This window comes from Quercus robur, chromosome 5 (assembly GCF_932294415.1).
Source record: "Quercus robur chromosome 5, dhQueRobu3.1, whole genome shotgun sequence".
NCBI lineage: Eukaryota > Viridiplantae > Streptophyta > Magnoliopsida > Fagales > Fagaceae > Quercus > Quercus robur.
In genome coordinates, this window is record NC_065538.1 from 74828842 (window position 1) to 74841224 (window position 12383).

The 12383-nt window shown below is 36.2% G+C and overlaps 2 protein-coding genes across 2 annotated transcripts; both read left to right on the forward strand.

The window, feature by feature from the left end:
• Window positions 1-216: 216 nt before the first annotated feature.
• On the forward strand, window positions 217-1595 carry LOC126727066 (probable F-box protein At4g22030). The gene has a single exon (XM_050432530.1). The coding sequence runs from the start codon at window positions 298-300 to the stop codon at window positions 1537-1539; it is 1242 nt and encodes a 413-aa protein (XP_050288487.1). The 5' UTR covers window positions 217-297; the 3' UTR covers window positions 1540-1595.
• An 8669-nt stretch (window positions 1596-10264) lies between these two features.
• LOC126728703 (uncharacterized) lies at window positions 10265-11620 on the forward strand. The gene has a single exon (XM_050434488.1). It carries the CDS (start codon window positions 10265-10267, stop codon window positions 11618-11620), a length of 1356 nt encoding a protein of 451 aa, XP_050290445.1.
• Window positions 11621-12383: the final 763 nt, after the last annotated feature.

Below are 12383 nucleotides of genomic sequence, written 5' to 3' on the forward strand. Positions count from 1 at the left end.
TAGAAAATTATGAATACAGAATGGGTCAGCCAATGGAATTAACCCCCCAAAAAAACATAAAATGAAATGGTCAGCTAACAGGCTGGGTCAAGCCAGTCAAAACCATTCAAATTCAACATTTTCCCGTATATGACCTAGTGTTATAGTTCTGTTTCCAACACTATAAATAAGACCCAATATGCCTCTCAATCTTCATTCAAAACCTTTTCTTTCTACAACACAAATACACAAGATCCAAAAATATTCTTTCTGCAACACAAATACACAATTACCAAAGAGAAAAAACCTCTCAATCAAATGGCTTCAGCTCTCCTTTTACCTTCTGCGTCTTCTTCTTCTTCTTGTTCAAGGAAAATCCATGCTGCTATTCAAGTCCCAAGACTTCCAAAACTCTCTTTCTCAGTTCCAAAAATACCAAAGAGAAATATAGGTGAGGAACTGAATATAAGAGACGGGTTCATAAACACAACCCCAGTAGAAAAGTTGAATGTCATCGATGATAGATCACACAGCTCTAGTACTAATGTTACCATTCAACTCTATGCCATCTTAGAGGCCGTAGCTGATAGAGTAGAGATGCACGCCAACCTTGGAGAGCAACGTGACAACTGGAACACCCTTCTTCTAAACTCCATCAACATGATAATTCTCACAGCTGCAACAATGGTTGGTGTTGCTGCAACTGGTGGCATTGGAATGCCTCTTTTGGCTTTGAAATTATCGTCTACTCTTTTGTATTCTGCAGCCACGGGAATGTTGCTTATAATGAACAAAATTCAACCTTCACAACTTGCCGAGGAGCAACGCAATGCTACAAGATTGTTCAAGCAGCTACAAAGCCAAATCCAAACCATGCTTGCCATTGGAACTCCAACTCAAGAAGATGTGAAGGAGGTGATGGAAAAGGTTTTGGCTCTTGACAAAGCTTACCCACTTCCCTTGCTTGGTGCAATGCTTGAAAAATTCCCGGCAAAGTTTGAGCCAGCTGTTTGGTGGCCTAAAAATCAAGTACTACAAAAGAAAAACTTTTCACATGAAGGAAAACAATGTAACAATGGATGGAGTGAGGAACTTGAAATGGAAATGCGAGAGATCATTAAGGTGGTGGAGAGAAAAGACATAGAGGACTACGTAAGACTTGGCAACTTGGCGTTGAAAATCAACAAGACTTTAGCTATCTCTGGTCCATTACTCACTGGCATAGCAGCCTTTGGCTCAGCTTTTATTGGTAATGGATCATGGGCTCCAATAGTAGCAGTGGCTTCTGGGGCTTTAGCTAGCACAGTTAATGCTTTTGAGCATGGTGTACAAGTTGGGATGGTGATTGAGATGTACAGAAACTGTGGTGGCTTTTTCCAGCTATTGCAAGAATCAATTGAAGCCACACTAGAGGAAAAAGATTTGGAGAAAAGAGAAAATGGGGAACTGTTTCAAATGAAGGTGGCTATGAAACTTGGAAGAAGCTTATCACAACTCAGAGAACTTGCTACAAAATCAGCTTCTTCCCGTGTAGACGAATTTGCAAGCAAGCTTTTCTAGTTCTGGATTTTGTAATTAATCAAATTCTTTAATCTGATAATTGTTTATATAATAACTTGATTAATTCATTGTACAATCTTCTAACATAGAAAAAAAAATGTTAATTCTCCAATTTTATATATATCAGCTACTTGTGCAAAAAGAGTTTGTAAAATAAAATGCATGTATTTCTTAGTTTCTCGATCACTTAATTGAATTCTTTGATTTGTCAATTGTTTATAACTTATTTAACTCTTTGTACAATGTTCTAACATTGAAAAAAATGCTAATTCTAAAATTTTATATTCGCTACTTGTGCAAAAAGATTTTGTAAAATAATTTTTTTTTGGTTTCTTGCATATAATAACTTGAATTTCCTATTACAAGGTGTTGAAAATCGAAGTTGCACAAACAAATAACTTTACGACAGTACCACAAGCGAGATCAAAAATATGTTGTTGAAGAAGTAATTCTATGTAGATTAGTTGAATATTTATTAGACTATTCAAGACAGGTGGTCAAAAAATTGCACGGACTTAGATTATTTGAAATGTCTTAGTTTATTGTTTATTATGTTGAATAGTTGGATTTGGTCACGAAATTGGAGATGGTTCAACTGAAACTTCCGGTCACCACCGCCACTTTCCTTTTTTGCATCTCAGGCCATAGAGTGAATAAAACCAAAAATTCAATGAAAACCTATATATATGGGGGTAATTATTAAGTACTCCCGGAATACTATAAATGTTTACTCTCTCCTCTCACATAACTGTGAGTTCCACTAATTAAATTTATGGTGAGACTCACAATTCATGTGAGAGGAGGGAGTACGCATTTATGGTACTGTCAGAGTATTCCATACTTTTCCATATAAGGGTTAGATCAAAAACTTATATAATTAATGCCTTGGTCATTTTGCCTCATGAATTCATAACAACTGGGAGGGAATATATGGAGAGGCAAATAGTTTTGTGACATTCAAATAGGGACGAACCCAGGTGGGGGCCTAGGCCCCCCCTCCCCCCCCCCCCCCACCCCCCGGCCGGGGCCTAAAAAAAAGAAAGACTTGGGCCCCCTCCAAAATCATGAATCATTAAACCAGTCCATATAAATCTTTTTTTTAAAATGCAAATCCAAAAAAATGTAAACCCAATAGTCCAAACGGAAAAATGAATGAAAAAATAAAAAGAAAAGAAAAATCAAGAAGCAAGACAGAGAGAAAGAGGCGAGAGAGACCTATAGAGTAAAGAGTAGGCAATACAGAGAGAAACTAAGAGGCGAGACAGAACGAGAGTCCAAGATGGCAAGACCCATCTTGTCGTTGCCCACTCTGCCACCACACGAGACCGAAGGCACATCTCGTTGCCCACGCCGCCACCACACAAAACCCACCTCGCTGCCTTGACGCTAGGGCTATCCAAGGACCCGCCGGAACCGACCCACCCGTTGCCGCCGACCAAACCCGACCCGTCGCCGACAGAACCGACTGCTCCAGCGGTTGGCGACAGATTTCATTCTCCAAAACCCGAGATCAATGGGTCGGAGATCGGATCTCCTCCTCTCAAATCCGAGAAACCCGATCTGACCGACCCATCATCTTTCCGGCGAGTTTTGAGTTTTCTTTGGGAAGATTTAAGCTAGATCCGGCGAGATTTCGCTAGATCTAGCCAAGATCTTACCGAAAATGGCCAAGATCTGGTCGGATTTCTACCGTTTTTCAAAATTTCCTCGCCGGATACTACCGTTTTTCATATTTTCTTGGCCAAATTCTCGCCGTTTTCCAAATAATCAACCCCGACCGAGACCCGACCACTTTTCGGCAAGAACCGTCCGATCCGATCCGATTTTCTGACTAGTCGGCGGCAGGTCTGAAAAATTGGAACCCGACTTGGTTGGATCGGTCACGGGTTGGGCACAAACCCGACCCGGACCGACCCGTGGTCACCCCTACTTGACGCAGACCCAAACGGCCACACCAACGCTGCCACGTGAGACCCATCTTGCTGTTGGTTGATTGATCTACCCAGCCCAACTTTGTTGCTCCAGCCTTCACAGTTCACACCTCACACTCAATTAAGTATTAAATCTATCCTTCAAAACCTAATTTAATGTTTATGAATCTTAGAATCTGTACTTGTGGTGTTTGTATTTTTATTGATGAGTGATGATGGTGATTGTGAATTGGATATATGCATCGGGACTTGTGGTGTGTTTTTTTTTTTTTTTTTTTTGGCTTTTTGGCTTTTTGGCTTTGTAAGTCTATGACTATTAGGTAGTTGGGCAATAATAGGGACAAGTGACAGAAAGAGGAACAATAATTCAACGGGATTAAAATGGTAAAGTTAGAAAAAGTGTTTATTGGTAATGAATAATAAATTCATAGTATCGGTAGCGAGACTAGGTGAGTGACAGAAATAATAGTGTTTTGTGTCTTTTGTTTTTATTGGTAGATGATCGTGTCTTAATATATTAAAAAACAATGATTTTTATGTATTTGTCTTGGTTGAAAGTTTCTTAATACTATATGGATGTGTATTTGAATTTTTTTTTTTTTTTTTGCTTATCTCCAACCCCCCTAGCTTGAAATCCTAGGTTCGTCCCTATTCAAAACACAAATAAATTAAACAGCAGAAGTTTTTGCCATGTAATCAGAGGTTAGTATTGTGATGTTAAAAAGAAATTAGTAATAGAGCATGCTTTTCTTGTTTGGTTTTTCTTTTTTGGGAGATATAGTTATACTGAATTTTATATGTGCAATTAAGATGTCAATTGTGTGAATCAATATACATGTGTATGTATAATTATTTAATTATATATACATATTTTGAATCAAAATAATTTGTCTCACTATAATTGTTTCATTTTATGTTCTATTAATCAAAATATGCTACACATTCTTTTTCATTTTGTTATAAAGCCACAAAAATATTTATTAAAAAAAGTATAAATAAAAATTCAAATGCATGACATACTGCAGTATGTCAGTTATTAAAGCATAAAAGAAAACACAAAGAATGGTTTTTATTCCATATGTAGTGTGTGTTTTTATGCATGTGTGTGTGTTTTTGTTAATTATTAGATGCATGAATTTGAGCATATTCCACTTTATATTTTATTAACTATAGCTTGCCATGCGTGCTTTTTGTTTTCTTATAAACCAATCAGTTTTTTTTCTTATAAATTAATCAAATTTTACAATGAAAAAAAATTAGAAACATATATATATATATATATATATAAATAGTATTGTAGTTGGTTGGTTTGGCCGCATGTAAAATGAAACACTAAGGATGAAAAAAGAAGTTTTATTTCATATTGTGCATAAATAAATATATATATATATATATATATATGTGTGTGTATATATATATTGTGTGTGCTTTTTACTATAATTAGATATTTATGTATATATTTATTTTAATTAATTCGCTTAATTAGAGTGGGTCAAGTTTGTTGATCTCGGGACCTTTATAATAAATTGTTTATTTCTTTTTTGATATACTTTTTGTGATTCCCATTACCTTTTTCAATTCCACCAAATACTCTGATCGATGCTTAATATACTCTGAAATCTTCAACCACTATCTTGCTAATAAAGCCTAGCTCCATTGCAAAACTATGGTGGACAAGAGGCAACCAGCCTCTCAGCCGTTGGCCAGTCATCATATATATCCTGCTTGATACCTCAGTATATAATATATTCCCTAACTTTCAAAGATTTCCTTCAACTGGGTATATAGAGAAGCTCACCATGTTGTACATACTCTAGCTAAGTGGTCCTTGATAGATCTTTTTTTATTTTTTATTTTTAGGCTCTTTTGACCTGGGGTTCAGCCCACCTAATTTTGCTGATCTCATCTTGGTGAAAGCTGCCTTGACTGTGTTGTTGTTGTTTTTTCTTTTTTGGGTAATAAAGTTTTCTTTTCCGCAAAAAAAAATAAAAAATAAAAAAAATAAAAAAAAGACTTTAAAAGTTTTGTCATACTCATAAACAAGGTAACTCAATAACACATTTTTCATTCTCACCAGATCTTGTAAAAATGTCTCTCCTGATCTCCTAAATAAATATCATAATCATGATATACATTTAGGAGTTCATAATCATGAGACTTCGCCTCTGCTTAATTTAGTCAAGCTATGTTTTTTATTCTCACCCAAAAAAAAAAAAAAAACCCTTCAAAATTGTTAAATATATTTTGATAGTTTAATTTAACCCTTAGAACTTTCTTTCTTATGTTAACAATGTTACTACAAAGCTCATTGACTTAATCAGTTAAAACCGTTAAAATAAAAGGAACAATTTTGATCTCTTTAATTAATTAACTCACAAGTGATGAACTCACAAAAATATTTACTAATTTATTGCACAATTTTAAAAAAAAAAATTAAGATCGATGTTTAAATTAATAAAAATGAGGGATTATTCCAATTTTATTCCTAGATTTTGAATTATTTTTAATTTTATAAAATCCCTAGACTTTGATTGAGAGTTAGTTTGGTCCTTGCACTTTTTAGAATAATTAACCTTTGAACATTAAGTTAATTTATGACATTATTCTAAAAAAATTAATTTATGAAAAATCAAACCTTTTGTTATTATTTTCTATTAAAGTTTAACGGGTTTAATTACATATATAATAAACATAGGGAAATCATGTGTATATCACGTAATTAAATATTTTAGGTTTTAATGGAAAATATTAGCACATAAGCTTTCCTTTTCTTTTTCTTTTTTCTTTAAAGATAGAATTAACACAAAAGCTTGATTTGTCACTAACATAAACATATATAATGTCCATGGCCTTAATTATTTAATGATAAAGTTTGACTGTAATCACCAATAGAAAGATGATATTTGTTATTATCATGTGCAATATACTTGACTCACTTAACCCAATTAACAAAGTGAGTCATGTGAATTACACATGGAAGACACATATTTTCTTAATTTCTATTGGTGGTTGAGCCAAACATTTTCCATTATTTAAATTGAAAATCAAAGATGCTTACATCAAATTTTAAAAATAATATGAGTAAAAAACTACTAAAAATAAAGAGAATAAATTTTGGTTACATAATTAGTTAGAGTGTTAGACTTTAATGCATTATAAGAAACAACATGTGTCGTTGTTGCTCACAATGCGCATAACTCACTTAAAATTATTGCATACAATTACTTAAGTGTGGTTTAGTAAGTTATGTGCAATGCATATAATAGCGACACATATCATCATCCTATTACTCCAACCAAATTTTTAGACAAACTTTGTCCTAAAAATGAAAAAGAAATTTCCTTCCACGGCAATTTAAAAGAGATTCTTCTAATTTCTTCAATATATTACGTGGGTATTCATATGCATTCAAAGGTATTCTAATCAAATAACTTATTAAATTAATTATTTAAACAAGTAACGTGGAAGGATATATTTTAATCACATAATTTATTAAATTGATTATTTAATGGATCATGAGATTAAAAGTATATATGGATATATATTTCACTGTCATGTGTTTTTGGATAACTTAGTTAATATCACTTTTTAATGTTATTCATATTAAGTACACCTTTTTTTTTTTTTTTTTTGAAGACATATTAAGTACACCTTTAGACATTATTTTAAGATATTTGTTTCATTACATTTTTCACATAATAGTGTCAGTTTTTATTTACAATAAGTTTGAATAGAAGTTATATTATGAGAGAAACCTAGCTCTAACATTGTCATTGAGCTCTCAAGTGAATAGAGTGATCAAACAATTGAACTACTTTTCTATTATATAAGTCCTTTAAAGACAACAACAACAACAACAACAACCAAAAAAAAAACCTTAAACGGGACCGCATCTCTTTTATATTCTCTCCATTTTCTCACCCAATATAGAGAGAAAAGTCCACTTTTGTTTTTTACCAACTTTTTCAAGTACTATTTCCAAATCTATTTATTCATTCTTTATTTTATTTAAACATTATTTCTTATTTTTTTAATAATATTTTTGAAATCTAATACTATTTTTCTTAGATTTTTATTAGTACATAGAGAGAGAGATGGGCAACCGAAGAATGACATTCATTGTGAAACTGAGCCTATCCCCTCCATTGCCATGCTCTTCCCTAAACCATCCTAATTGCAACAATGTCTCCATTATTGGATCGTAAGATGGCTAGGTAGTCGGTGTTCACCATGACTGCAACAAATGTCAGAGTTGTTTTTGTTAGTGTTGTAGGAGAATGGTTCCTAATGGGAATAGATGAGAATTGTATGAGAATTATAGGAAAACCAATTTAATTAGAAAAATATTAAGGGATGAAATGCAATAAGCAATCAATTGTAACTAACTAATAATAGGCATATATAAAACTATTCTATTGGCTCACATGCTATTATTCCCTATATAAATTAATAATTTCAACATGTGTTAAATATGATTAATATGCTTAGAATCGTAACTAATTAACTAACTAACTAATTAACTAAATACCTAATTTTTTTTTATTGCTAAAAAAATAAATCCCTAACTTACTAAATACAACCTTACAACAATTATTATCAATACGGTTCCTTCACCACTATTCAATAAAACTCTTGCTCTTACATAAAAATAATAATAATAAATAAATAAATAAACTCTTGCTCCAAACTACAGTCTTCTTTTTATTCTTGTTGGATACTTGGATTAATAATACAAACGGACAATAATTCAATAAAGCAAAGCAAATTAGGAACAGACTCGCACTACAAAAAAAAGGGTCTAAAGCTGCGTTTGAAAAACGCAGCTTAAGACCCCAAAAACGCGGCTATAGGCTTTTAGCCGCGTTTCCTATGGCCGCGTTTGTAAACGCGGCCTAAAGTCCGCGGCTCAAAGCCTATAGCCGCGTTTTTTGAAAACGCGGCTAAAACCGGACCTGGAGCCGCGTTTTCTAACCGCGGCTATAGGATTCGACCTATAGCTGCGTTTACTAAAAACGCGGCTCCAGGACAGCTTCGAGCTGCGTTTCAAACGCGGCTATAGCTATTTCCCAGTAACATTGATCACGCTATAGCCGCGTTTTAAAAAACGCGGCTATAGGTTTTTAAAAAAACAAAAAAAAATTCTGGGTAAATTTTTCCCCAGAAAATTCAAAATTGAAAAATCAAATATAAAAAATTCAAAATTAAACACAAATACAAAAAATTCAAAAACAAATACAAATCCAGAAAATTCAAAATCAAATACAACATACTCACAATACAAACACACCCAGAAAATTTTAAATTAAACACAATATACTCACAATACAAACACATGCACCCAAAAAATTAAAAATCAAACATAAACCCATAAAATTCAAAATCAAACACAAACCCGGAAAATTAAAAGCACACACAACATTCTCACAATACAAACACAACGAAAAAATTCAAAATCAAACAAAACGTGTTCCAAAATATAAAACAAACCCATGAATCTCCTCTCATTCAACAAAACCAACCAAATCTAACACTAATTCCATTCAATAAAACAAAAGCACAAGCTCAGAATCAAAAAAGAACACAAGCCTGTGAAGAAGGAAGAAAGAAAAAGGAACAAAAAAAAAAAAAAAAAAAAACGCAGTACCCAGATGTGAAGGAAGAAAGAAAAAGGAAAAAAAAAAAGAAAAGAAAAGAGAAAAGAGAAAAGAGTTACCTGGATGTGGAGAAGGAAGGAAAAAAAAAAAAAAAGAAGAAGAAGAAGACTTACCCAGATGTGAAGAAGGAAGAAAGAAAAAGAAAAAAAAAAAAAAAGAAGAAAGAATGAACCATCTGATGAATGAAGAAAGAAAGGGAAAAGGAAGAAAAGAGAGCAAGTGGGGGTAGGTGGGAAAGTGGGGTGCAGGTGTGAAAGGGTTGTGTACGTGGGAAGCTTCAGGAAATTTTTTTTTTTTTTTTTTTAAGCGCTACCTATAGCCGCGTTTTTAGAAAACGCGGCTATAGGTAACATGTAGCTGTGTTTTTTCAATGTAAAAACGCGGCTAAAGGTGACCCGTAGCCGCAGTTTTAAATCACAAAACGCGTTTTTTAGCCGCGTTTTTCCAAAAACGCGGCTCAAAAACGCGTTTTTTAGCCGCGTTTTTCCAAAACGCGGCTATAGCTTTTCCTTTGAGCCGCGTTTTTGGAAAAAACGCGGCTCCAGCCTTTCCTTTGAGCCGCGTTCACGAAAAACGCGGCTCAAAGGAAAAGCTTTAGCCGCGTTTTTCAAAAACGCGGCTTAAAGTCGCGTTTTTTGTAGTGTCGATCTCCCAGTGTCAAAACACAGAGCACCAACAGGTTTAGTTTGAGATTTTAGCATCAATTTAGGCCAAAGGGTCCTCAAAATCTAATATCAAAAAAAAAAAAAAAAAAATTTAAAATGCATACGTGCACATGTACAACAACAAGCTTTATACTATACAATATAACTATCTTCAATTGAATTGACAACATAAGTAATTTTGCTATAAATTGAATTGAGAAAGAGCTTTACCACTTTGAGAACAAGCCTTCTCAGTTGAATCTTCTGTATCACAGTGAGTATCTACGAAACCAAGTCACTGATCCCCGACAACACCACTGCTGTAATTGCCTAATTTAAATAACAAATTAAGCTTGTGTTTCTTCTCCCCACTGGAGGAGCGTTTCTTCTCACCTATAGAGTGTGAGTGTTTCTTTCTTTCTTGTCTTCTAGGGTAGCCTACGAGATAAGAGAGCTGGTGCCACAAGAGTGTCCGTTTGCTGTCATGAGCAGCAATATGGACGCAGACTTCTTAGAAAAGATCCAAAAACTGCAGCTTACTACAGAAGAAGACGAAACTATAACCATACGTCCAGTGAGGAGAAAAGAGATCCTGGATGAATACTCTCTAAGTTTAGTCGGGAAGTTTCTAACCAAAAAACCGATTAACTTAAGAGCAGCAAAGAACCTACTACGATCTATGTGGAAGATGGGGGACGACCTGAAGATTGTCGAGGTAGGCGATGGTTTATTACAATTTAAATTTACGCTGGAAAGCCAACTACTATGGGTGCGGAACAATGGTCCATGGTGTTTTGATAACCATATGCTGGCTGTAAAGAGATGGGAGAAAGGCATGACGAGTAGATCAGTCACATTCACGCACCTCCCCTTTTGGGTCCAAGTGTGGGGCCTCCCCTTTGATCTAATGACTGAAGAAGCAGGTCACGATATTGGGAGGGGACTCGGAAAAGTTATTGAAGTAGATAGTAAGGCCTTCAAAGCTGACCAAGCCCGTTTCTTGAGAATACGAGCTGAAATACCATTAGACAAACCACTACGACGGGGTGGTCCAGTGGTTAGCCCGGAGGGAGATGAAGTACGTGTGGCATTTCGATACGAGCGCTTGGTTGGGTGGTGCTTCGCATGTGGCAGAATTGGACATGATCAGAAAGAATGTAGCATGGTCGGAGGGGAAGACACAGGAAACCGAACTTATGGGGAATGGATGAAAGCCGGTACTCGCATCCGTGCCGATGAGCAGAGGAACAACCAATACAGTCCACGGCATCGCCGGACTGAACCAGCCACCCAAACTGACCATAACCAGAACAGAGCTAGCCCTACCACGCCCATTAATGCAGAAACGGACAAGCCGAAAAACAAGGAAACCGATACGATGAGCCCCACCCACACGTTACGCACGTTAACGCAATCAATACCCCAGCAATTACTCCATGATACGGTACAGGTGGATGCGAATATTTCAGGAAATATGGTTAATGCACATTCACGCTCGACCAATATGGAAACTGAAAACGGTGATCATGCCCTTTATTACGTGCCAATCAGTTACGGGGAATCAAATGCAAGTCACACGCCGTCTACCAAGGAGTCACGTGCAACTGTTAATGAACCAAAAACAACACGCACAGCTACTTGGAAGAGGATACCAAAACAGGGGCTGCCCAAAAACAAAACAGAGGAGGAAGACCGTGTACCAGTGGGGAAGAAGAGACAATCTGAAACCAGTGAGCTTGATGATGGACAGGATATCACAACCAGCAACAAACGGCTTAAGGGTGTGGCCGGATCAACACAACCTACATCTCCAACGGTGGTGGCTGCGTCACAGCCCCGCCGATCGCAATGATCGTCCTAAGCTGGAACTGCCGAGGGCTTGGGAACCGCTCGGCAGTGGATGTTCTTGCTGCATTGGTGAGAACACAAGTTCCCACAATTTTGTTTCTCATGGAAACAAAATTGACTGTGCGTGAGATGGAACCGATTAAGTCGGAGTTGGGTTTCTCTTCTATGTTGGCTGTCTCAAGCGAAGGAAGAAGGGGTGGCCTGGCTATGTTGTGGAAGCCCGACGTAGTGATTGACACACAGACATACTCCCCACACCATATAGACGTTCAAGTGCTTGTCCCGTCCATTCAACCATGGAGACTAACGGGTGTTTATGGTTACCCGGAGGAGCAGATGAAGCATGAAACTTGGAGATTAATGAGGCACTTAAAAAACAGGTCCAATCTACCGTGGTTATGCATAGGAGACTACAATGAGATACTACATTCTGAGGAAAAAAATGGAAGGCACCCTAGACCGTTGCCACCGATGGCTGCATTCCAGAACACCTTGTTAGCTTGCGGGCTAATAGACTTGGGATACAGTGGATATATGTACACATGGCGGAATGGAAGAGAAGGTGAAGCTTTCGTTGAGGAAAGACTGGATAGAGCGTGTGCATCCCTGGAATGGTCTGACTTGTACCCGGCGGCCAAGGTGAAACACTTGACAGCATCATACTCTGACCATGACCCAATCATAATTGACACAAGACCCATGAACCATCAGCAAGTACGCAGGAAACAAAAGCTCCACCGATTTGAAGAAAAATGGGTTGCTCACCC

Bases quoted from the DNA above. Each gene is read 5' to 3' on its own strand.
- LOC126727066 (XM_050432530.1), top strand. From the start codon at position 298: ATGGCTTCAGCTCTCCTTTTACCTTCTGCGTCTTCTTCTTCTTCTTGT.
- LOC126728703 (XM_050434488.1), top strand. From the start codon at position 10,265: ATGGACGCAGACTTCTTAGAAAAGATCCAAAAACTGCAGCTTACTACA.